At 45.4% G+C, this 27056-nt stretch overlaps 1 protein-coding gene across 8 annotated transcripts in view; it reads left to right on the top strand.

Annotated features, from left to right (window-relative positions):
- The window catches only part of PHACTR3 (phosphatase and actin regulator 3), a 197357-nt gene that overhangs the window by 26230 nt on the left and 144071 nt on the right, over positions 1-27056 (top strand). For 4 of the 8 annotated variants that reach the window (XM_083146834.1, XM_083146837.1, XM_083146836.1 and 1 more), the window contains exons 2-5: positions 8394-8534; positions 9965-10126; positions 14074-14151; positions 24351-24533. In XM_083146834.1, coding sequence (XP_083002960.1) covers positions 9970-10126; positions 14074-14151; positions 24351-24533 — 418 coding nt within the window. In that variant the 5' untranslated portion in view covers positions 8394-8534; positions 9965-9969. The remainder of the gene's footprint in view (positions 1-8393; positions 8535-9964; positions 10127-14073; positions 14152-24350; positions 24534-27056) is intronic. The other 4 variants (XM_083146832.1, XM_083146833.1, XM_083146839.1 and 1 more) reach the window with 2 other exon arrangements.

Genomic DNA, 27056 nt, shown 5'->3' with positions numbered 1-27056 from the left:
GCGTAGGGAGGGCGGAGCTCTCTCCCCCGCCCGCTCCCTGCTGTCTCCTCCGACCGCTCCCCGCTCTCTATCATGCCCGCTCCCTGTTGTCTCCTCCGCCCGCTCCCCGCTCTCTCCGCCGCCCGTTCCCTGCTGTCTCCTCCGCAAACTCCCCGCTCTCTCCCCCGCCTGCTTTTTGAAAGCCCCCGAGCCCCGTGCAGACAGGAGAGAGCTCTGCTACTTTGTTATTATGTCTCCTGCTGCCGCTGCTCTCCTGGCCGGGCAATGCGGGGACTGTGTGTCCGGGACAGTGCAGGAGCCTGAGGACAAACAAAGCTGCCAGGTGCAATGTAAGCAATCACAATTTTATTCTGCGTAGGGGTGCTGTGTGTCTAGGACAGAGCAGGAGTAGAGATTGGGAGGCAGCCTGAGTGGGATGTGAAAAGTTGGAGCTGAAGTGGGAGCTGCACTGGGTATTTATGAAAGCATTTTCTATCATGTCTTCCCTGACCTATGACCCTCCCTCCACTACACCCACCATCACCACTAGTACAGCCTTCCCTGCCCTGTGCACCCCCATTAAGTACCTGTTCAGCCCACGCCCCCTGCCCGGCATCCCCTCTTTTTTAAGAAATTGGTTATTGATGCCTCCGTCCCTACGCTAAGCTGTAGCTCCACCCAAAGTATTTACAGCTCCACCTACCCTGACCATCAGAGCAGGCCCGCGTCCCCCATCTGCCCACCCTCCCTGCTGCTGTGTGAAGTGTGGAGCTGCAGAGAGGTGATAGGCTCCGCACTGTAAATTTGTGCTGGGCTAAAATATATTATAATTGTTGTCAGGCTCTGGGTCATATTTATATTGATAAACAGTATATATCTATATCCAGTGGTCGAAGTGGGGCGGTATGGGACGGTATGCCATACCGCCACTTTAATATGGGGGTTAAAAAAAAAAAAAAGGAAGCCTGGCAGCCGCATATCTTTCCTGAGCGGCCCGCCAATGACTGATCGGAGAAAGCAGGCGCCAGGGGTGGGGTGGATGTGCAGTTAGGTTACTGCCCGCCACTAGCTAGAAACAATTTCTCTGAATACCTGCTGCTCCCTCCCTCCTTCTTCAGCACATGATGGAGACAGGGACCAGAGACACCCTCCCAGCCAGTGGCAGCCAAGCGACCGGAGGGGCAACTGAGTGCGGTGGTGTCTGCTGTCTGATGCTCTGGCGGACATCAGAGAACCGGAGTAGACCGCCCACGTATGTGCCCAGCTACTGAGGCAGCAGGCGGCGAGGTGGGGAACGGCAGCATGACCCGGAGCGGGAGTTCGTGACGGGCAGGAGCCTGCAACTTGATGCAGCATCCAGGTATACCCCACCACGCAGTGCCCACTCACCCCTGAACAGTGCCAGCAAGCCGCACACCCAGTAAGGCCACAGCAGTGCATTCCCCACACACCAAGACCCCAGCCTGGTGGTTATCAGTGTCAGCAGGATTCTGGTGAATCCCTCTTGTAGTTAGGGGCCCCATAACCCCCACCAGGAGTTCCAGGGAAGCGGGTAGTGTATCTGGACAAGAGGACACCCCATACGGGGAAGAGTAAAGCTGCCAGACACAAAGGCATTGCGGTGTGCGGCATATGTATAATGGAAATCACGTGTGTGGCATATGGATAATGGGCATCATATTATACATATGCCACACACCGTGATGCCGATTATACATTTGCCACACACGTGATTTCCATTATACATATGTCGCTCTCTTCTTGTCCCCGCTGTCACTCTCTCTGTGTTCCCGCTGTCACTCTCCCTGGGCCTTATTCTAGTTCACTCAGAGGCAAATTCCTTCTTAGCTGGACAAAACCATGTGCACTGCAGGTGGGGCTGATGTAACATGTGCAGAGAGAATTACATTTGGGTGGGGTTTTTCTTCAAAGTGAGATCTATATTGCAGTGTAAAAATAAAGCAGTCAGTATTTTCCCTGCACAGAAACAAAATAACTCACCCAAAGCTAAATCTCTCTGCACATGTTACATCTGCCCCCCTGCAGTGCACATGGTTTTGTCCAGCTAAGAAGGAATTTGCCTCAAAGAGTGAACTAGAATAAGGCACCCTGTCCGTTTGTCCTTGCTGTCCTTGAATTTTGGCTCATACCACGTGGCACAATGTGTTAGGGGCACTAGTATTAGCTAGTATAAGGGGTCCTACTAGTGTGGTATATAAGGGGTATGTGGTATGGTACGCTACACTTAAAGACACGCCCCCTTTTCAGTGGCCACGCCCCCTTTTTCGGAGCGCGCGCGCGCCTTCGGCGCGCGCATAAATAAGTCCTTTTTTTTCCATACCCCCACTTTCAAATTTCCACTTCGAGCACTGTATATATATATATCCATATATATATATATATATATATATATATGAGAGAGAGAGAGAGATCGGGTTCGGCCTGGCACTCCCTCAATGGGGTACAACTCACCCTGGTGCCCGCCGGGTCAGGAAGGTAGAGGCAAAGAAAAGTATACAGCGGCACTCACATAGGGATTTTCAACGAGTGTATTGGTGAAACAGCAAACCAATGTTTTGGGGTCTTAGTCACCCCTTTGTCAAGGTACAAGTGCAATTAAACTGCGGTCTAATTCAGGAAAATGTGACCGCAGTGTAAGGGCCGGCGTTGGGGGGGGGGGGTCTGGACATTTGCAGGGAGGCCACAGCCACTGCAATAGAAAATATGGTGGTTCTGTGAATGCATTTGCACAGGGGCATAACTAGATATTCGTAGGCCCCATAGCAAAAGTTTGTAAGGGACCTATGTACCAAAAATGGCATGGCAAGATTTTACGATGTATGCAATCATTTTTTTAACTTCTCTTCAATTTGCGAGTATGGCACCTACATAATACTGAGGGGGACCCTCCTCTCTGATACTTTCTATGCATGGCAGAAAGGCTTCCCTATGATATAATATAAAACATTAAGAATTTCCTGAGTAGGCTAAATATATTTAAAAGTGATCACAAATTCTCTCAAGGAGGGATGGATATACGGAAATAAACTGATAAAAAGTATTAAATGCTCCAGCGAGCACAGCATACGCCGTTTTATGCTCGCCATGCATGCGCTGCTTTTCCATCCATCACCATGCCTCCCGCTCACCCTATTCTACGCATCAGCTGCTCGCCCGCCCCTGACGGCGAGCATTGACTATTGCGGAGTATGAGGAGTAAAATGGCTCCATTTGTAGGCAGTGTTCAAATAATGCAGAGAATTGCTGAAAATACAAATTAGCCTAAAAAAAAAACAATTCCAAATCAGCAGACTGCTACTGCTGTGTATATCTCCTCAAATGCCAAATGAAGGAGTGAGGTAGAAGAAGTGTATCATGGGTAGAATAAACCGTTAGAAAAAAATGCATCATGAGGGGAAAAAAATGACCACAAAAAAATATATGTATATTAATGTGGCGATTCTAAAGAAAAAAAATAAAATAAATAATCGAAATCCCCCCCCCCAAAAAAGTGAGAAGCATTCTGCGTTTTAGCATTGAATACACAAATGTCGAGGTACACAATTTCTCATAAGAAAATAACGGCGAGGACCAAGCTGTGAATAGGGCAAAGCCCGCTGCTCATTTTTGCCAAACCGGGAGCATTAAATAGGGCGAGGACCATTTTTGGCGAGAAGCCTGGCCTTCTCGCTAAAGCAATCCTTGCCGGAAAAAAACAGTGAACTGGGAGCAATGAATACTGCCCATAGTGTTCCTAGGGTACACAGTTATTGGGGTGACCACTGAAGGACGATGTGGACGATCAACACCTGAAATAGGTTGGCATGGCTAAGGTCCACAGAGTTGGAAGTCGACATGAGGTTTTTCACGGTTATTTTTGAGCCAACATGTGCCAAGAGGCGGAATTTCATGCCCTGATAGAATAGAGATAACAGGATTGTATATGGCGCAATGCAGCCCTGATGTTACAGTTCCCAAGATGTCACCAACACCTTATAACCATACAAAAACACAGAAAAATTGAACTTTTAAACAATGAGGCGCAGGGTATACTCAAAGGTTGTTTAGAGTCTTCTTCCTTGATGTGATTTTTTTTGATAGTGTTGATATCCAATCACAATGTCCGTTTTCCAGTCAAGGAATTTCATGCCCTACCATGCACTAGGGCGTTGAGAGAAAATGTAATCATGCCCGAAGTGGATGTGGTTCACTTTGCCTGTGTCCCTGTCAACATGTTGGTAACAGCACTCCCCCCCCCCACCCCACAGCATGGTAGTCAGCGGTGGCTGCAGGTAGCGCCCGCACCTCCCCCTCCTTGAAGCAGGTTGGCGGCGGGTGCTTGTAGCATAGCACTCCCCCACCCCCGACAGCATGTCAGTGGCGCCCGCAAATCCCCCCTCCCCGTGAAGCAGGTTGACGGCTACTTGTAGCACTTCACCCCCTTTACCCCCACACCCTCCCACGGCTGCTCGTCGGCTTCAGCTTTTTTTTCCCTACAGGGTGCTGGGTATGGGGGGGAGGGGGGGTGGGGTGGGGGGGGAGAGTTACACTTTTGCCTAGGGCACTGTGGGACATTGCACCGGCCAGGGCAACCTATTTCATGTGTCGACATAAGCCATGTCGGCCTACAGTGGTTAAACCAATGCATATCGATCGAATGACCCGTAACCACAGCAAGTTTCGTATAGATGATAAAAATACTATCCCAGATGTGTATTCCCTTGTATAAATGGGGTGGTGGTACGAATCTTTATGTATTTACCCTCTGTGTGAAGATATGAATGCTTACATACTGCTCATGTAAAACAAAGCAATGCTTACATGTATCCTTGTATAAAGGTTTCTTTAGCTTCAAATTTAAAATAAGCCAAAAAACAGATAAAAGTCTGAGAAGCATATACTGTAAACACCTACCCTTGGAAAAATGGACATCAAGGTGATGCTCACCAAAAGTAGCTCTTTTCTTTGGAGATGTGGGGTGCCCTTAGGTGACCGCCTTCAGTTAACACCAATGCATTTCAGTCACCTTGACAAGACATCCTTGTGTCATCACCTGGGTTTCCATCCCTCCCAGGGTAGCTGTTTATGTGATGTCACATCCATGTATTCTGCGTCCCCTCGCAGGGCTCGCTGCGCTCGCCACGCTTCGGACTCGGTGGCTCACTGCGCTCGCCACACTATATAAAATCAACTCCATGCGTAGTTGGATAGTGGGGGTATGAAATCATCCATGGGTGACTATACAATTAAAAATTGGGTCTTTACAATAAAAAATCGCATTGCATGATTTGTATGCCACTATATTGCATGCGATGCAATGCAATGCAATGAAAAAATCGGGCGCCCAGATATTACACAAGTACCCTGGGAGGCAATACGGATACATGGAATATAGATGAATTATCCATAGACTAGTGAAAAGTATGCTCCTGACATTTAATTTAGTAATCCATGTGTATCTGACGTGCTCTTTGTTTTACGAACTGGAAAATTAATAATACAGAGAGTTCAAAAAGTCCCACCGCTAGGTGTGTGTGCTAAGTAATCTGACAACATCATTTGTAAACCTTTTATTTGAATTAAAATATAAATGCTTGTTCAGCATGTCACTGTCCTCTGTTTCCTTAATAAATGTAATTCCAGAAGTAGGCTTATAAACCTGGGTGAAAGGTCATACAAAATTCATATTGCTTTGGTGGTTTGCTGTAAAGTACAGTACTCGGTGCAGCCTGTTACTCTCCAGACGTCCAGCCATATATTTAATGGATGCTTCTGTTCGTTGTGTTCACGGCTGATACATTATTTATGCCACAGCTGCGCATTGCTTAAAATCAGCTGAGTTTTATTTCATCCTCTTTGTGACAGATGAGCATGTTATTAAATAGAAAAGCGACGGCCTTTTAACACTAGTGGTTTTATAAAATCAATGAGCAATCTCCGACGCATAAATACAGATAATATTGTAGCCTCAAGCATTTTTAACCCATGTACTGTATTGTCTGCAAAACTGATGGCTGTCCAGTCCTATGAACATGTAGACAGGCTGAGATATTACAAATGACAGCAGGCTGCAGGCTCTATACTGTATGTTGGTGAAGAGGGGGTGATGACATTTCTGAGGGTAGTCTGTTGCCGTGTAAAGGATCTTTATACAGTAGTATAAACGTAATTTTATTTCATGGTTATATTTACGTACATGGTTATATTTCTGTTTTTCTATTAAATGCTTTTCGGTTTTACTCTTCAGTTGGTGTTCACCACCCTCACCATATCTCATGCTTATGCTACAGGTAGTTCGATGTAGTTGAAATGTTTACGTAAATTCAGTGTGCTGTGTGCACGAGCAAAGCAACATTGAGTTTTAAAGTCTCCATTTGCTCATGGGTGGACTTTATATTGATCTGTTAAGCATGGAAATAGCAAGGTTTACCATACAGCACATAAGAGGAAAGTTATTACATTTTCAATACCTACAAGGATTTAGGTGGATCTTCCAGATTTCTATGCATGAAGTGGTCTTAAACTGGGGAGCACATGTGTGTCTTGCAGGAGAGGCAGGGATGTTTAGCTAAAGCTCTAAAGGTGCATACACACGGGGGCGATTATAGCAAATATCACTGGAAATATGGTCGCTGAGCGACCATATTGCCAGTGATTGTAGTGTGCACCCGCGATAAATCGCCGGGTGCGCGCTCCCATTTTCAGCCCCTGAATGGTCGCTGGTCGGAGGAGCATGCTCCTCCGACCAGCGACTTACACTGCCTCTTCTCCCGGGAGTGTGTCATTTTCATCTGCGACCATCTCTGGTCGCAGATGAAAATAGGACACTGAGCAATATGATTGCTGAGCAATATATTGTTAGCAATATATTGCCAGGAATCATATTGCACCATGTGTACGCACCTTAAGATGTTCTGAGTAACATGCACAGAGAAGGGAATCCGGTTTTATATGGATCTCTTGGACAGCAGTTGCACCAGTTCAGCATAAAATCCGATGGTGGCCAGTGGGGGATTTCCCGCTAAGCACATGCTTTGGCCTGCCACTTCTATGCCGATGACCAGATGGGGCCAGGTGATTCTTTTTCTTTGTTTTTGCTTTTGTCATTATGGGCGAGATTCAGCAAGCTGAAAATGCCGTAAAAACCCAGTTTTCGCATACCTCCCAACAGTCCCGATTTTATCGGGACAGTCCCGATTGTCAGGGCCTGTCTCGCTGTCCCACCCGCGGGCGGCAGTGTCCCGCGGTGTGGGGGGGCTGTTGGGAGTCCCCCCTGTCAGCTGCTAAGCAGCGGGGAATAAACGCTGTGCGCATGCGCACAGCGTCTATTCCCGCAGCCAGGGGGCTGGGGGCATGGCTAGAGGCTCACAGAGCCTCTGGGTCATGCCCCCATAGCTGCAAAATGGGGGTGTGGCCTCGCGGGAGAGCCGCGAGTATAGGCCACGCCCCCAAATTAGGCCACGCCCGAAAATTTCGGCGCGCAGCAGCGTCCCGCCTCCTGACCTGCAGAAGTTGGGAGGTATGTTTTCGGGTTTTTTACGGCATTTTCATATGTAGCAAAGCCCCATTGCTCGGGCTTCGCTGCGGGGGGTTATGCCAGTTCCTATTTGGCGTAACCCCATGGAAGCCTATGGGCTTCCCTTTGCATCCCCCGCTGCCCCGCGCTGATCAGCGCCGCACCCCCTTCACCTGTGTCCGGGCAGCCTCCTGCTGTGCTGCCCGGACCAGTGATTTCCTCCGGCCTGCACCACTTCTGAGTGCAGAGAGGAGGAAGCGGAGCCCTTACAGCTGTGTAAGGGTTCCGGCAGGGAGGGGGGGACCCGGTGCACATCGCTGGACAGCGCTTTTGCGTTAATAATCGCATATGTTACTGCATATGCGATTATTAACTATGCGAATGCCGACGATGTGCACCGGGGATTATTAGTGAATCCCGCCCTATGACTTATGCAATGTGCAATTATTGATGGAGGAGGGCGCAATGATCAGTAAATTGTGGTGGCAGAGGGGGAGTGAGGTTGATGCTGCTTTGGCATTTGGGAGGCCCCAACATGAAGGGGGCAGTAACATGATGGGGGGGAGGGGTTGTGCTTATGGGTGGGGGACAGCATTTACAAGGCATGGGATTTGCCTTGTAAATGATTGCCCCATAAAAAAAACCTCTGAGTTCGACCGACATCCTGCTTAGCTGCGGAACTCGAAGGCTATTACATCTGTGTTTACAATCCGCATCCCATAGTCAAATGAACGCATTTGGATTCCAAGCTTACGCTGTGCTGTTTCGCTTTGTGCTTGCTTTATTTTCATGTACTTAATTGTGTACCAGACAGAGGACCACCTGTGTTCACCTTGTTGCATAGTATCACCATTTTTACCACCATTCCAGAGCCCTGCTTTCCTCTTTTTCTTTATAGATCTAGATGCAAGGATGGCTTTGAGAGGTCTCTAGACATATATCAGAGGTTGTGACCTAGTACTTCTTTTCTGAGCAGCCAGACAGGTGAAGCTGACGATGGTATAGACTCAGAGGAGGCGAAAATCCTGAAACAAAACATGTAAGGGGCTGGACATGTTGTCCGGATAGACCTCATCCCATATTACCTTAATACCACATGGTTTGCTGCCAGTAGTGGGCACTTGTTTCCTGTTCTTAATGAAGAGTAGAAAAGCTATCACTCGTCTTGTATATGCATATTCATGAGCTGTTTTTAAATATATACTTTAAGTGTATTGTATATAAAGTTATTTTACATTCCTTCTAAATTCTATAACTGTATGCCACTCCTCTAACTCAAGAACTCCCAACGTAGTCAAAAATAAAAAATAAAAATGTCAGCCTGACATGACAATTTTCCTGTAATCCTCAAGCCTCTAGTATAATTCCAGATTTTCAGTGGAAATCTTTCTATTCCTTACGTAAGCTGCTGGAGTGTGTTCCCTGTGATCTTCTTCCTCAGCACTGTCTCTTAAGAAATCCAAGTCTCCACTGAACTTAATTTTGATTAGGGCACAAGCAGCAGAGTACTATATTGTCCCCTCTGCTCCTGTGCTATGTATCCAGTAGGGCAGGGATTGGGGGACCTTTGGCCATCCCAGCATACCCTGCTATAGTTTTGCTATTTTGGCAATTCTTAAGGGCCAGATGTATCAAGCTTCAGAAAGTGATAAAGTGGAGAGCTAAATAAACAGCCTATCAGCTCCTACCTGTCATTTTTCAAATCCAGCCTGTAACATGTCAGGTAGGAACTGGTTGTCTGTTTATCACTCTTCATTTTATCACTTCTGAAGATCGATACATCTGGCCCTAAAACTGTTGCAGAGCATGCCTGGATGTGTAGTTCAGCAACAGCTGGAGGGCTGAAGGTTCCCTCCTTGCCCTGGCGTGTCAGAGGCTCATTATGGTGTGATGATTGTAGGAAGTGGAAGTGCTTGTACATTGGGGACTGATTTATCCTTAGTGACCTATACCTGCTAAGTTAAGTGATAGGGACAGTTGGATTTTATTTCTAACATTAAGGCAGAAGTATTAAGCACGGTAAAGTGATAAAGTGGGAGGTGATACTACACCAGCCAATAGACTCCTAACTGTCATTTTTCAAGTACAGCTGATTGGCTGCTGCATTATCACTGTCCACTTTATCACTTTACCAGGCTTAATACATCTCCCCCATTGTTCCCCCAATAAGATGGATTGAGTCTTTAAAATTGAGGAATGCACTCATACAGTAGGGTGCTCTTAAGCTATTTTTGTTTTGTTTAAATATTAAATACATAAAATGTTGCTGAGCTTATATTTAAATGGCTTATTTCTAATGTTGGCACTTAACATTTTGGAAGGCTTTTAATTATGGTAATATTGCAGTAAATCTTAATAAACCCTAAATCATATGCCACACTGGGGATCACATGAATACCAGGATCTATGTATTAGGGTGACCTCTGATAGTAATACAGTTTCCTCTTCCCTCCTTTGTTTGCCACACAGAGGAAATGGCTCAGTCCCAAGCACTGCGTACAGAATATCTGATGTCTGGGATGCGGACTCCCCCTGCTAGGAGGAATAGCAAGCTGGCAACGCTGGGCAGGATTTTCAAACCCTGGAAGTGGAGAAAAAAGAAAAGTGAGAAACTGAAGCAGTCCTCTGCAGGTAGGAGTGTGTGAGGACCAGTTTTGTCTCTCATCAAAAACCTAGGGAAGCCTAGCATACAGTGACACTGTCCTCAATAAGGGCCTAATGTAGTCTACACACTGTCAAGTGTTGCTTTAATATATAAGCAAAGTCAAATTGAATGCATTCGATCCCGATGCGTGGCATTGAAATTGAATAGAAAAATAGACTGTTCAGATTTGTACTATATAGTCTAAATCGAATGTGTACACTGTGCCACGTGATTCGATCTCGATTGACTAGAAAGTAAATTGCACCGTGTGTACAATACTTAAAACAGATCATATGCTGTGATCACCCTCTGCATGTGTCAAGGTTACCTTGCAGTCACTCTAACAGAGGATATAATAACAGAGTAATTGACAGGAAATGACCATTTGTGAGAATTAACCCCTTGGGTGGTATGCCTGGAAATTTTCCGGGCTTAGCCGCACTGCCGCAGCAGGCTGTCCCGGAAAATTTCCGGGCATACCACAAATATGAAATAGGTGCGCGCCAGTGGTGTCCAGGTGTGCACCACTGGCGCACTACCTCTTGAGGTCACATCCCCGAGTCCCCCCCCCCCAATCACCTGTACGGTCGCCGGAGTTCTTCTAGCCCCTGCCACTTCCCCAGCCTCTAGCCACCAGCCGCCAGTCATTTTGCAGCAGTGACGTAGGCGGCAGGCTAAGGGATGTTCGGGGCTGCTCGGGGGGACTCGGGAGCACTAAGATGCCAGAGCCCTCCAGAGCCATTGCGAAACATCCCCGAGCCTGCCGCCTGTGTGATGATTGACATGCGCCTGGGGAGCTCCGGCGTACTAACGCCGGAGTGAGGGGGAGGGGGGGGGAGCTCCTAATGATCTGTGGTGGATTTTGCTGGGGCAGGACAAACCTATAGATAATAGAGCTGGGAAGGAAAATTGACAAAGACTATAGTGACATTCTATCTCCCCTGGTAGAGACAACTAGACCTTTGATGGAAAAATCAGCTCTTATAGTACATGCCAGGGGTTTGGTTGCCATTGCAAACAACAAAGGTTCTCATGGGCACCACTGTGTAGTACCACTATCCAGGAGAAAGGATTCTGTGACAAAACAATTATCATTAATTCTTGCTTCTGGTATAGAATTAATTTGCTGCATCTGTCTCATAAATATATACCCAACCCACTCCAAAGCATACTTGCCTACTTTTTAAAACCAGTTTCAGGAAGATTATAGTTGTTAGTAGAATTTTGCACAGCACCCCATTGAGGAGGCATGTCAGGGCGTGTCTAGTTCCATATAAGGAGAGATTGTGAAAAGAGATTTTGAACATGGTACCTAGAAGCGTGGGTGTGTACTGCTACATCTGAGAGGAATCTTTTAAAATAACTTATATCCAAATGTAGATGAGAAGTGCTGGGAAATGGAGCTGATGATTCAATGTAAATGTATCTGTCTCTCATTCCTTTTTCCCCCACAAATGTAACAATGTAATGTGGGCTAGGTGAAATGAGGGAGATTGCTAGACTAATGAGGGAGATTGTTGCTATTTCAGGGAGTCTCCTGCAGAATGCAGGAGGGTAGGTAACTATTCTCCAAAGTGACATTACACCTCCCAGAGATACTTGTGTATATACTTATGTATATATACACATTCTACAGCAAAATGCCTTTGCTGCATTGAGGGTCACAATGACTGCTGAGGGATTGTCTAGATCAGGCATGTTTAGATCAGGCCCTCCACTGTTGTGAAACTACATATCCCAGCATGCCTTGCCATAGTTTTAGCATTCCCTAATAGCAAAATTGTGGCAAGGCATGATGGGACTTTTTGTCTCACAACAGCTGGCATTTATACATTGAAAAGACATTCCTCCCAATTGTCCAAAGCTAAAAGGGGCAAAGCCATAGGCGTGCGCAGCCCATTTTATTAGGGGGTGCACCATTGGAGGGGCGTGTACATCACGCCTACTGGGTGTGTCCATCACCGCCTACTGGGCACCAATGCAAACTAAATAGAAGGTGACTTATTTATGTATATGGGCTTCAGAATTAATCATTCCCACCAGACACACCAGAAACACCCTAACACATATACACGCACACACAGACATTCTAGGGTTAAATTTTGTTGGGAGCCAATTAATCTACCAGTATATTTTTGGATTGTGGGAGGAAACCAGAATACCCAGAGTAAACCCACGCAAGTACGGGGAGAATATACAAACTCCGCACAGTTAGAGCCATTGTGAGAATTGAACCCATGATCTCTGGGTTGTGAGGCAGTAATGTTAACTATTACACCATCTGTACTGCCCATTACACATAATGCCACTCACCGTAATGCCCATTACACATAATGCCACACACCATAATGCCTATCACAGTAATGCCCATTACACATAATGCCACACACCGTAATGCCCATTCCACATAATGCCACACACTATAATGCCTATCACACATAATGCCACACAGTAATGCCCATTCCACATAATGCTACCCAGCATAATGCCCATTACATATAATGCCACACACCATAATGCCCATCAAACATAATGCCACACACAGTAATGGACATTCCACATTATGCCAGGGGTTGACAAATTTTTGTAAAATTAGGGATAATAGGGACAGTGCGTGCTGAAGGCGCGTGCCAAAAATTTACAACGTAATGCCTTTTACACGTCACACACCCATTACATAATATACCACATGCCATAATGCCCAATACACATTATGCCACACACTGTAATTCCCAATACACATACCAAACACTGTAATTCCCATTACACATTATGCCACACACTGTAAGGCCCATTACATATTACGCCTCACACCATGATGCCCGTTACACCTCACACTGTGATGCCCGTTACATGTTGCGCCACACACTGTGATGCCCATTACATGTTGCACCTCACACTGTGATGCCCATTACACCTCACACCATGATGCCCCTTACATTTTATGACTCAGACCATGATGCCCATTACGCCTCACACCGTGATGCCCATTACACATTATGCCTCATACCATGATGCCCATTACGCCTCACACCGTGATGCCCATTACACATTATGCCATGCCCATTACACATTACTCCTCACACCGTGATGCCCATTACACATTCTGCCATAATGCCCACCCGGGCACAGGAAAATACAGGGGGCGTGGCTTAATCACGGACCCCCGTGGCCCCGCCCCCTTTTGAATAGACTCATGCTGACTGCTGAATCCTGAAGGAGCCAGGCCAGCCCAACGCAGCAACTGCTAGCCGGCCAGGGGAGGGGGCACTGCCGGTCATAGGAGGTGCTGCCTGCAATTGTGCTGGGGGTCATTAGGAGGTGCCTGTGCACCCCCGGCACCCCCCTTGCGCACGCCTATGGGCAAAGCCATTCGACATGAAGGGGGAGGGGAGCACGTGATGAGCATGAGTTTTTTGGCAATGATGGCAATACCCACTAACACAATCAGCCAGATGCACTAAGCTTCAAAAGTGCTAAAATGGAGAGTGATAAACAACCAGCCAATAGGCTCATACCTGCCATGTCACAGACTGTGTTTGAAAAATGTCAGACAGGAGCTGATTGGCTGGTTGTTTATCACTCTACATTTTAGCACTTTTGAAGCTTAGTGCATCTGGCCCAATGTGTTTTGTGTGTTGTATAATAATTATACTGAATGTAAATCTATTTTCAGTGTAAAGCAGCTTATCTTTTAAAATATGATTATCTTTATATATAATTTATGTCCATGTTCTAATCCTGTGTATAAAGATAGATTACTGTCCTGGTGGCACAAATTAGGTTCAAGGGTTTTATCCATTTAATTACTAATAAATGTGTTTTGGACCTGTTTTGTCATTTACTATTTGGTAACAAAGTAGCATCATAGAAGAAACCTGATAGTTTTTATTGAATGGAAATATTCCTAATGAGTAATTGTTTCTGCTCCCAGGTCTGGAGAAGAAAATCAGCAACAGACAGGGCCGTGACGATCTCATCAAGAAGGGGCTGTTAGAGATCATAGAGAAAGGTAACATTGGTCTCCGTGATGAATTCATGTTGGCTGAGCCTCGATAGTGACCATTTACTAATCTGTCATATTTCCATCATCATCATCGTATATGCTTAAGAGCACAGGTTCTCAAAGTCGGTCCTCAGGACCCCCACACCGTTCATGTTTTGCAGGTCTCCTCACAGAATCGCAAGTGAAATAATTAGCTCCACCTGTGGCTCTTTTATAATGTGTCAGTGCGTATTGAGCGCACCTGTTGAGTGACCTGGAAAACATGAACTGTGTGAGGTCCAGAGGACCGAGTTTGAGAACCACTGCTTTATAGGGAAAACAGATGCACAGGCTGATGACACTCTTCAGTATTAGATGTATATGGTTATAATAGAGAAAAAGTGCTTATGCTACCCACTATCATGTAGTGCAGTCACATGAATAATGTACACTTCATTCACAAGAACCGCTTTTATTTACATGCAGCATCAGGTGAATGTGCAGGGAGGATATATGCCTTTGTAACGCCATGACTAAACACATATAAATATGCATAAAGAATCAGAATCTGCACACGGTGTTAAATCTGAGATTATGGTCACTTGCAACATTGTATATAAATTCAACACAGGTGGACACAGTTGCAGATTGGTAGCAGGTACTGTACATTGTCTTAAGGTGCCCATACATTTATCCGATTTGGGTATATTTCATCCAATCCCGACGGATCAGGCCGAGAAATTGGCCCAAATTGGATGAGTTTGACATTCCATCTGACCCATTGTGCGGTTCTGTGCACATAGGGACAGATTGAACCTCCAGCAGGTTGAATCCGTCAGATCGCACCCATTAGTGTCACATCGCGGGTGCTTTTTAGCACCCGCGATGTGTTAGGTCCAATCTGTAGGTGTGTGCCAGCGGTGAAGCACCGTTGGCACACACCTATGTGTAGCAGCGGGGTCCGAGCTGTGGCGGGGAGCATGTAGCTGCATTTGCTGGGTCTCCAGTCTTTTAAAAATATTCTTTATAAATTCAGTAGTCGCTTTGTGCTCCACCGTCCGGCATATACCGCTACATGCTTTCCGCCGCCGCTCAGATCCCGCTGCCTGCCCCCCACCACTGCCAGTTTCCCAGGAGTTCTTTACATGCAATAAATTTCATGCAATTTATTGCATGTAAAAATGGTACATCAAATGCCAAAATTGTAAGCGAGCTGCCAGGGGCGCTGTGGGGGCAAACTGGTCCAACTTGTCCTTAGGACAAGTCAGACTAGTGTATGGGGGCCTTTAGATTCAACTGATAAATACATTTACATGCTTGAAATACCAACATTAAATAATACTGTGACATGTTTCAGTTGATAATACATTTACAGTAAATATTGATTGGCAGGAAACTTATAAAGGAATCTTTCCCTTTAATAAAAGTTAAATTTAACATCATCTTGGATTGAAGTGGTAATGCTAGTTTGGTACTCTTTACCTAGAACGGCGCCCATCGCGACCATCGAATGCACTAAAAAACGGGTGCGATGCGATGGCCGCGATTTCCCATAGGGACCAATGTTAAAAGTGAGATTGGACGCGATTTTAGTGTTCAATGCCTCAATGCCCGCGATTTTTCCATAGGAAACAATGTTAAATGGGCCACAGAACCCTAATAGTCCCCCTGAAGTCTGAAATGGCCCCCACAATTTTTAACGGCACCCCACGATCAACATCAACCCGAAGCGTGGCGAGCGCAGCGAGGCCGCGAGGGGCGGCGGTACGCGTCCTCCGACCTTTTCATACCCCCACTATCCACGTCGGCGTGGAGTTGAGAATAGAATAGTGCGGCGAGCGCAGCGAGCCACCGAGCCCGAAGCGTGGCGAGCGCAGCGAGCCCCGCGAGGGGACGCGGATACCTTCACAGGTAAACGCGTCCCCTCGCGGGCTTCACAGGTGTCCGCGTCGCCACGGACACCTGTGAAGCCCGCGAGGGGACGCGTATAACTGTGAAGGTATCCGCGTACGCTCGCCACGCTTCGGGCTCGGTGGCTCGCTGCGCTCGCCACACTATTCTATTCTCAACTCCACGCCGACGTGGATAGTGGGGGTATGAAAAGGTCGGAGGACGCGTACCGCCGCCCCTCGCGGGCTCGCTGCGCTCGCCACGCTTCGGGTTCACGTTGATCGTGGGGTGGCGTTAAAAATTGTGGGGGCCATTTAAGACTTCAGGGGGACTATTAGGGCTCTGTGGCCCATTTAACATTGATCCCTATGGGAAAATCGCGGGCATCGCGGGCATCGCGTCGCACCCGTTTTTTATGTACCCGCGATGCCCGCGATTTTTTTACCCCCGACGCCCGCGATGCTAATCGCGGGCGCCGTTCTAGGTAAAGAGTACCGCTAGTTTATATTGGGTAATATTCTTGAAATAATAATCCCTATAAATACGCTACTGATTACTAGCTAGCAGCTGTAAAACCCCTAAATACTCCAATGTTCATGCAGTGGCATCCCCAGGGCCACCATCAGTGGTGGTGACTGCTGGGACTCCAGGCCTGGGCCCAAACAGCAAGGGTGCCCAGGACTGCTGTTTATTAAGTATAATTTGTCATAAACAATGTTCACATTTCCCTTGAAGCAATGTGGAGTAGTGCTGCAGACTGTGGTGGTCTTACCAATCATGTTGGGGTTTAAAGAGTGGGGAGGGGGGTTCCTATTTTGTCAGTCCCAGGACCCAAAAATTTGTGTGGCAGTGCTGGGCATCCCTAGCTTAATAGACACCCAATAGGGTCTCGTAAGTCAAGGGCATGGCCTCCTGGGCTAAACCACTGTTGTAGCCACTGCGATGGTCCAGGGGATGCAAGGTGCCCCTGGAGAATTCCTTGCCTGCAGTGGTGGCTCTGGGTTCTGCACTTAATGTTAAAGAACTGAGTTAATGTCACTAAGGAGTCTGCACTTTGTCACCCCTGTCCCTGAGGAATCAGCACTTTGAGGTTACTGTGATACCGAGAGGAGGGGGAGCAGGTACTTTTTTACCTGGGCACAGGTCTGATGGAGGGACCCTCTACCCCTCTTTGTCTTGCAAAGACAAAGAGACAGAGCAAACTAACTGCCGCTGCCTCTCTCCTCAGCCCAGCACACTGCTCAGTGCTGTGTGCTGACCTAGGGATAGACGCAGCGGCAGCCTGTCCTCTCTCTTTCTTCGAGTGGATGTGCGATGCTGCCCTCCTGCCCCCTTCCAGTGGTGAAACCCCCTAATTTTACTGGGGCACCTCAGATGTCAACCCCCCTGTCAGAGGGTGACACTGGGGTGCAGCCCGGACCTCCCACACCCTCTTAGTCACATCGCTGTGTCCATTTGTAATTAATAGTGGTCTGGTACCAATAGTAGGGGAGGCATATAAGGGGATATTATAATCCCTAATATACTGGACATGAACCCAAAAGAAGAGTTTGAAGCATGTAGTTATTTTTAATTTGTAACTACTACCTTATCATTTTCAAGAGAATTATATTGGAAACAAGGATTAATATGATAGAATTTAAGATATCACATTTAATCAATCTGATGAGATATGGTATTAGAGGATATCAACTATGTTCAGTGGTGGATTAAGCACGGGGTGACAGGGGCAGTCTGCCTGCGCTCCTCAATCCCACTGCATTAGCACGGGGCGACAGGAGCCCAGCACCGGCAGCAGTGTGGGGGCAAATGCTGCCGGTGTTGGGCTCCTGTCGCCCCATGCTTATACAGTGGGATTGAGGAGCGCAGGCAGGCAGGATGGCGCAGCGCAGACAGGAAGGGGGTCCCTGCAGCAGTCTGGGCGGTCAGTGCCAGGGTCCCTGCCGCGGATAGGAACTAGTAGCCAATAACGCTACTAGTTCTCATCTGCTGTAATGACCCCGCCACTAACTTCCCATACACTGCAGGGACCACAGCAATGACTGCTCAGACCGCTGCCGGGACCCCCTGCGCTGCCCAGGTACCAACCTCCCAGGGGGGGGGTCTGTTGGGACCCCAAAGACCTTAATCCGCCCATGACTATGGTAGTCACTTATGAACTGTACAAATATATACTGTATCATCAATAAACTGTATTGTGCAAAGTGATCCTAGGGTGTGGTATAGCAGGTTGACAATGTCTTTGATAACAAAGGATCAACATGCACAAAGTCGACACTAGAAATAGGCTGACACAAGGAAAATGACAACATGACTTTTTCACATTTTTTGGTATCAGTGTCCACACCTGAGCACGGATAGCTCTGCTTGTCATGCTTCGGACCAGTGCCTCCTTCCACTATATCTGTCCTCATGACTACTATTCCCATCTGGAGTCTATGTAGATGGTATGAAAAAAAAAAAAAGAAGAAGAAAAATCACCAAAAACTCATGTTGATCTTTTTATGTCGGTCATAGCCATGTCTAATTTCAATCAGAAAAAATATATAGATTTAGCAGCAGATTAAATATGAGTATGATCGTGAGGAGAATTATTGATGGCCAGATTACGCGATTAGGTGTCACAACTATTTGGCATAATGTGTATAAGGGGTACTACTGTGTGGCATAATTTACAATAAGAGGTACTACTGTATGTACATCAATATGGTGTCTGCCTACAATGTAACAGGTGATGGGTTCAAATCCTGATTATGAAAAGTTTGAAGAGCATTACTGCTAGGAAATGTATGATTTTAATATACAATATTCGTCATGTTAACCTGTGTGTGTGTGTGTGTGTGTGTGTGTGTGTGTGTGTGTGTGTGTGTGTGTGAAGCTATGGTGACAGTGTGTATGCCCTCTGGGAGCAGTCTGTGTAAAATTGCATGGGGAGGGGTGACACAGACTGAAATGTTGCTTAGGGCCCCATGAGCTCTTAATCTGTCTCTGACTTGTACAGTATACATTTAGACTACTTCCCTTCTCTTCACATATATAGCACACATTTATAGTAGGTTGCAGAGGAAACTTGACAACTTTGATTTGTACTGGACATAGAGTTTCAATAAACCAGGCTTACTGTACGCAGCACAAAGCACTTTACCATTTACAGTATGTCACTTTCTGAGGCACATGAGAGACTTAAATGTTGATATTATTATTTAAACTGCACAAGCACAGAATATAGGGCCTTATTCAGACCTGATAGCATGGCTGCAAATTAGCAGGCCATCTGATTATTGTGATCGTAGCACTCATGCACAGGTCCTTCCTGATGAAAAATCCATGATCTTTATTTTTTGTTGGCAGTCCCCAAGCTGATTGACAGGTAGCTGGTGTTTTTGGGTTTGCACCCAGCCGTTTAGTGGGAATGTCAGGGTAAAATGCAGGTGTTGCTGGGCTTCTTTATGGAGGGCCTCTGACGTCCTCTCCGGGCCCCAAACAGCCTGTCTTTGTTACAGCCACCGAGCAGGTCCTGGGCTATGCACAGACTGCACACATGAAAAATAAGTTCTATGGTGATTGATTGCGAAGGGATTCACAGCTATTCACAGGGGCTGTGATATTTTAGCCACTGCCTCAGGCCCATAGATTCTTAAGTAAATTTTAAATGATAGTACATGGCAAAACTACAGCAAGGATTATCATGGCTACATCTGTAGCATCAGAATACTTGTTATATAAAATGACCTTTGTACAGCTAATTGTCCACTGTGTTTTTATTAAACATCGTATCTTGTTCAGGCCAGTGTATGTAGTGCTCCCACCAAATGCACATGCAGAGGTGTAAATTCATCCCAGTCGCCTGGAGGCAAATAGGAATTCTGTACCCCCCTCCCGTTAAAGGTTTGACAACAGCCAGTGGGTCTAGGTTAGACGCTAAAAATTCACTGGTATGCATCATAAATCAGTGTCCGATCTAAAGCCCATACACACTAGGCGATACTGTTAACAATATCATCTAGTGTGGACAATCCATATTGTTAACGATGCTCGCTCTTGAACGTCGTTAGTGATGAGTGATATCTACTGAACATGCAGGTCAATTTGGCAATATAGCCAAATGGCCTGCATGTCCAGCGGGTCCCGAGGATGTCACTGAACAGTATCGGCGGCTGATGCCATTCAGTTTGAGCAATATTCTCCGGCTGCGGCTGATATGGGTAACTATATCGGACGCGGTTGTGTAGTGTGTGTATGGGGCTTTACAGTCCAGAAACAGTGGTGTGTGCACTGTCCCTTGCTGCAGCACAGGCTGAGCGGTACCACGCAGGAGCCGTCATGTTCCTATTTTAGGTTTTATCAGGGGTCCTAGGATAGTGCTGAATAAATTGCTCAACTGGAAGTGCAGCAGTCTTGGATACTGCTGTGAATCACACAGGTGCCCCTTTAGGGTCGGGACTTGGAGGCAGGCTGGGAGTTACCTTTTTTTTTTTTCAATCTGCTCCTCTCACACTTAGGGGTAATCTAATTGGCTGCTCTGAGTAACAGCCCATCTATTTAAGAGCCTATCCACAGAAGCTCTATACGCCTTAAACTCCTTTCTAAATGCTTTAGTCTGATACATCTACACGTCTACATCCCAACTGTTTTTTTTTCCAGAGTTCTAGTGCTCAGGATGGAAAAGGAATAGCAGAAACCCCCTTTAAGTGAACACTGTGGTGACTACCTGCCTCCCTCCATAAACCTGTAATTACAGTACCTACAATGACAATTACAATTTTCAATTAAAAAGAAATGTACAAATCCCACAGAGTTTTACAGTCACGCTGCTCCAATTATTTACTGCTGTTCTGTTACTGAAACTCATGGATTTTACGTGGGAGCATTTAGAATCCAGTTTTCTATCAACCGCCCACCTGGAACTCAGTGATTTTATGTTTTTTTTCTGTGTGTTCTAGGTAGATGCTGTCCTCTTGTGGTGAAAAGTGAGATGTGACGATCAGCCGTACTTAGATGGGGTGTTTTTAATACTGTTGAGAAGCTGTGAAAGGGAATTATAGGCCACAGAATTGCAGTTGCAGTATGAAATAGCAGTCATATTTGAATATAATTTGCTGGGTGTGGAGTACATTCTTGTCTTAATTGTTTTATGATACTGTGTTCTCACTGTGAGTAAGAAATACACGGCTTTTAACCGCATTAAAATGCCGGGGACTGCAGGGACGGACCCCAGTTCTCACTACAAGGCAAATTCCCGGGTGAAGAAGTTCTACCCGGTAATTTGCATTTTTACACAGGTTTTTATGCAGTGAGAACAGGTCAACCCGTGTCTGCATACCCGGATCTCAAACAAGGGTAAAAAGAAGGGTTTTACCCGTGTATGAGATCCGGGTATGTGACCCGTTCACATTGCAAAAAACCTGTGTTAAAAAGCACATTTCCGGGTCGACATGATAGACCCGGGAATTTGCCTGCAGTGAGAACATGGTATAAGACACACATTTACAGGCCCCCTGCAAATATTTATACAGTATAGACACACAATTGTAGACCTGGAATGATTACAACCCCATTTCTAAGTGATCCGTCTACATAACTTAGAAATGAAGTACGGATCGCTCCGTGTGTATGGTCGGTGGCGATAGCGATGTGCGGTCCTGAGCGTCACGATCGCCTGACTAGATTAATACTGCATGCAGTATAAATCTAGTCCATCGCCAGTTTTCACTCAACACTGGCCGTGACAGATCGCTCAGCACACATCAATGGTGCAGCACTGTGTGCTGAGCGATCTGTGCTTAACTAGATCCCTCTGCACACTGCCCCTGTCGCCCTGTGTATACAGGACATAAGTAAGTTATTCTAGCCTCCTGGTAATGATAATCCCGACGCCACAAAGAATCTGGTGACAAATGCCAACATCGGGGAGGATGCAGTTGCTGGAATCCCAACTTCAGGCATGTAAGTATGCATGAAGTGATAGCGTTAGGGTGAAGGGGGGATAGGTGTAGGCAGGTTTATTTATGGTTAGGCTGCAAAGGGGTGGGAGGATTAGGGATAGTCTTCGGGGAAGGATGGTTAAAGTTAGGCACTTAGAAGGGGGTTAGGTTTAGGTGGCAGGGTAAAGCGGTTAGAGTTAGGCACTAGCAGGAATGGTTAGGGATTATCTCCATTGGAATGTCTACGTTGGTATTCTGACTACAAGAATCTCACCAATACTCATCTATATGTATCCCATTGGAATACCACACCTCCTATACCATAGACATACACTGAGCTTGTGAGCCTTTAGTTCTGGTGTAATTTGTTTGTACCGTGTGATTCAGTTACATCCCCTGTATATAAATACACATTTCCCTGAATTGACAAAACCAGTACTTCAACTCCGAACCTCATACATCGCAGTCAGACAACTAACCCATGCAACTACTTGCATCTGCATGGCAAGCCTGGTAACAATATGAAGCAAGTTGTAATGGTCCCTTTAAAATCCTTGCAGCATCGCTGATTTTAGTAGTATCATTCCTCCCAACAATCATCTTGTTGAATTGGGACCATCTGTAGGCCTTAGGTGCTGGCCTAATAGGGAGTGGTGGAGTCTCATATACATAGTTTCCTAGTGGGCCTTCCCCCAATTTCAGCTATGTGGCCTGTTACCATGTGTAGGTAAAAATCCCATTCAATGTCACCATAACTGTAGCATCACAGGGTGTTTCTCATTAGTCCATATTTAAGCATTATTTCCAAACATGAATGAATTACAAGTTTTAGCCTTATGATAAATGCTGACTTTTCTCTTCACAGTTACGTTATGGTAGTTTCTTTACACTCGAAAAAATTTAGAAAAGTCCCAAGGCGCAATCTCGGAGTCCCTGCTGCCACAATATTGATGGAGATTCACTGCAGTTTTCTCCTTTTGTCAAATTTGTGGAAAGAAATAATATTGAAGGCGCTTGACTCCGATGATGATAGATTGGATAGGGGAAAAGAATATATAGGACAGTATGTCAGTGGACTCTTGTTCAGAACCGTAACTGTATTAATCCACAAGATAAGGTGGCAAGGATGCGTACTTTTTACTCACAATTGGAGTGGTATATGGACTCCTATCTGGGTTTCTTTATGACGGGATCTGTGGTTAAAACGTGTCCCAGTCGGGATGTCCCTCGTTGTGGGTATCGTGCAGATAAATGAAAAAAAGAACCGTAAGTTTATTCCTTGTAATGAAAATCAGTTATTTGGAGGATAGCGGGAACCAGTATTGCGTACCAGACTTACTGGGAAACATGCATTAACTTGTGCGTAAAGGTTTCTTTTTTAACAGGATCACCAGGAGTGTGGGAATCTGTAAACAGTTTATATGCGTACCGTACTTACGGTGCATAACACGGTGATACTCCTATCTGGGTATCTTTTTATATAAACGATCTCCTCTGTAAGCTCTCATAAGCTGGCTCTGATCTCGAGCACAGAATATTTCTGTATCATTCCTCTGCTGCCTCCTGGATGTTCTTGCTGGACAATCCTTTCTGCCTCACCTGTTCAGAAAGTGCAACAGGTGAGGCAGAAAGGATTGTCCAGCAAGAACATCCAGGAGGCAGCAGAGGAATGATACAGAAATATTCTGTGCTCGAGATCAGAGCCAGCTTATGAGAGCTTACAGAGGAGATCGTTTATATAAAAAGATACCCAGATAGAAGTATCACCGTGTTATGCACCGTAAGTACGGTACGCATATAAACTGTTTACAGATTCCCACACTCCTGGTGATCCTGTTAAAAAAGAAACCTTTACGCACAAGTTAATGCATGTTTCCCAGTAAGTCTGGTACGCAATACTGGTTCCCGCTATCCTCCAAATAACTGATTTTCATTACAAGGAATAAACTTACGGTTCTTTATTTCATTTATCTGCACGATACCCACAACGAGGGACATCCCGACAGGGACACGTTTTAACCACAGATCCCGTCATAAAGAAACCCAGATAGGAGTCCATATACCACTCCAATTGTGAGTAAAAAGTACGCATCCTTGCCACCTTATCTTGTGGATTAATACAGTTATGGTTCTGAACAAGAGTCCACTGACATACTGTCCTATATATTCTTTTCCCCTATCCAATCCATCATCATCGGAGTCAAGCGCCTTCAATATTATTTCTTTCCACATAGTTTCTTTACACTGTTCTTGTTCAATACAATTTGTATACTGATTTTGGTTTATTGCATTTTTTTCCTTTTATAATAATGATCCAATTACATTTTCATGAATTATTTGCACTACAATGCTCCAAATATTCCACCATTTATGATGGTCATTCACTACAGATCAAACCAACTGATTTTTCAGATCCTGAACCTAAGGTGTGTCCACAAGAAGATGCCACAGGAGAGGGCCTCAAAGACTCTTCACCACCTACAAGCCCAGAACCTTCCTCTGAAGAGACACTGCAAGAGTCTTCTACAGCAGCCTTAGGGAATGTCAGCTCCTTGGATGAAGACCGACAAACTGAGCAGACAGAAGAGGACGAAGGTATCTCACTGTAGCAATGCTGAGGATCAGCAACTCCTCTAATTATAAAGCAGATGTTCAGATACAGTCAAACCACACTATAGACACCTTTGTTGATTCAGTAGTATAAACCAAGCTTGGCAGCTAAATATTATCTAATGATGTCTGTATTTTGTGTAATTCATCTTTGTTTCCATTCTATTATAATCTGCAACAATATGCAATGAGAAGGCGGTAAGAGGTTAAGATAAAGTAAACAGAATCCAGGCATCTTTTACTCTAAGGCAGTGGTACTTAAACTTTTTTGTAATCATGGCACCCTAGTGGGCCAGCTGTACTAAGCTTCAAAATTGATAATGGAGAGCGATAAACCACCGGCCAATCCGCTTGTAACTGCCATGTTACAGGCTGTGTTTGATAAACAACCAACCAATCAGCTCCTACCTGACATTTTCACTCTCCAATTTATCACTTTTAGAAGCTAAGTACATCTGGCCCGGAGTATCAGAATTTTTTTTTCTCACAGCACCACTAGTATAAGTTTCTTATTGAGAAATGGAGTATTTGTTCTACGCGATTTAAGTAAATTGTGTTTATATATCACCGATAGGTACAGATGTGTGTTGAAGGACAAGACTTCTGCTTGTTCACATAGTTTAGGATAGGCAAAACCCAAATGCTGGTGGCTACCAATCTTAATGACCATAAATAATTTGCATTGGTCCTGGACCACCAACCTGAGGCACCCTTGCAAGGGTCCCGAGGTACCCCAGGGTGCCACTGCGCACAGTTTGGGAACCACTGCTCTAGTTGATAAATTTACTAAGATAGAAGTTCTATTGAATATGGGATGATGGTATGGGCAGCCAATCAGATTCTAGCTATTAGCTCTACAAGGTGCTAAATAAATAGGAAGTAGATTCTGATTAGTTGCTATGGACATCCCATCTTCAACAGAACTCCCATCTTTCTAAATGTATACCTAGGTGTTAAGAGAACACAAAAAAGACAGTATAAATACTTATTTTAGTTTCCTTATAACTTTGATTGATGCAGCTTAACCTCCCTTCAAATGGCCTGAACCTATTCTTCCCCCTCCCCCTCAGGATAACACTCCCCTCTGCCCCGCCAACCACCCTCCTGTGCCTAACCCTAACCCAAACCCTTCTACTCACTTCTATGATCTGTCAGCATTGTCTGCACTGCGTTCAGGTGTCAGAATTTTTACTGCATCCCGAAGAGACACATTAGAGACAATCAATAACAATTACCGCCAGATAATGCAAGCACAGGCTTCTAGAGGTGGAGCATTGCTACAGGCAGATGGATTTATATGTGGAAGACTTGGACCACAGAGCTATGAGAAATAACATCAACATCCACAACTTTCCTGGGAGAATTCCTGAGTGACAGAAGTTTTTCCTATATATTTTATATTACTACTGAATACTGAGCCATGAGGTGTAGTGATTACAATGCATTATTATGCTACTAATGAAGCTATCTGAAAGAGACCAGAGATCATCTGACAGATCTGGACAGCATAGCCATGAACACGTCTCATCTCTCACTCCAATGTAGATGTCATTTCCAGACCTTTACAGACAGTGGAGCCTCCGTGTAGGGCTTCACAGTGAGACATGTTATTTGTAAAGCTGCCAGTATCCGCTCAACTTATCAGTTTGGGATCATCACCTCATCAGCTGAAGACACTCTAGCTTTCTCCCAGAAGGATCCAGATGTACAGTCGATTTGGAATTCAGCCAGAGCATCTTGCCAGGGAAGCAAATCTCCTGCCTCTCCCTAATATCTCAGGAGTCGAGCGGTTTACCACATGATTTAGTTGATGGTGAATAAATAGATGTCAGCTTTAAGGATTAAGTTGATATTTTTGACAGTTCAACTGAACTGCCCACTATTCCTCCCCAGTTTTATTTTCTATGTATAGCTTATGGCCAGGATGCTGAGCACTCCAAGTGTGTGGTGGTGTGGATTCAGCAGTTGTGGATGCTGTCACATGGCTTACTACTACAGTGTCATACTGGACAAGTACAGTAGTTCTTGAATTTTTTTTTTTTTTAAGATTTTTTGCTTTTTTTTTTTTGTTCTACATAGTCCAACATAGATTGGACTGCCAGCTGCGGGAATATTTCTATGACTATGACCCTTCCACTAAAGTATCACTGCTATTTCTGAAATCCAGACTAAAGGTTACAATTTGCTAGTGATATCCTAGCACAGGGATGGCCAGACCTTTACACTTGGTGATCTACACTAAAGTCTGGATATCTTTCCCGATCTACCAAATATGGACATATCTGCACTCTTTTGGTGCTTGCTCAGAACATGGGTTATGGCTTCATGTCAAGGGGCACAAGACTGTCCCGCCAGAATCGGACTAGTTAGAAGATATGGTTTTTATGGCTCTGTGCCAATGAAACATCACCTATCAAAAAATTAATTAGGTGAGGTACAAATTCCCAAATTGACATCCATAAGGTCACAATACCTGCAACAGAAGAAGGACAGACAAAAAATCCAGAC

Source organism: Crinia signifera, chromosome 6, assembly GCF_055691185.1.
Source record: "Crinia signifera chromosome 6, ASM5569118v1, whole genome shotgun sequence".
Lineage (NCBI taxonomy): Eukaryota > Metazoa > Chordata > Amphibia > Anura > Myobatrachidae > Crinia > Crinia signifera.
Note: the sequence above shows the minus strand (reverse complement) of the source record. Positions and strands in the feature narration are given on the sequence as shown.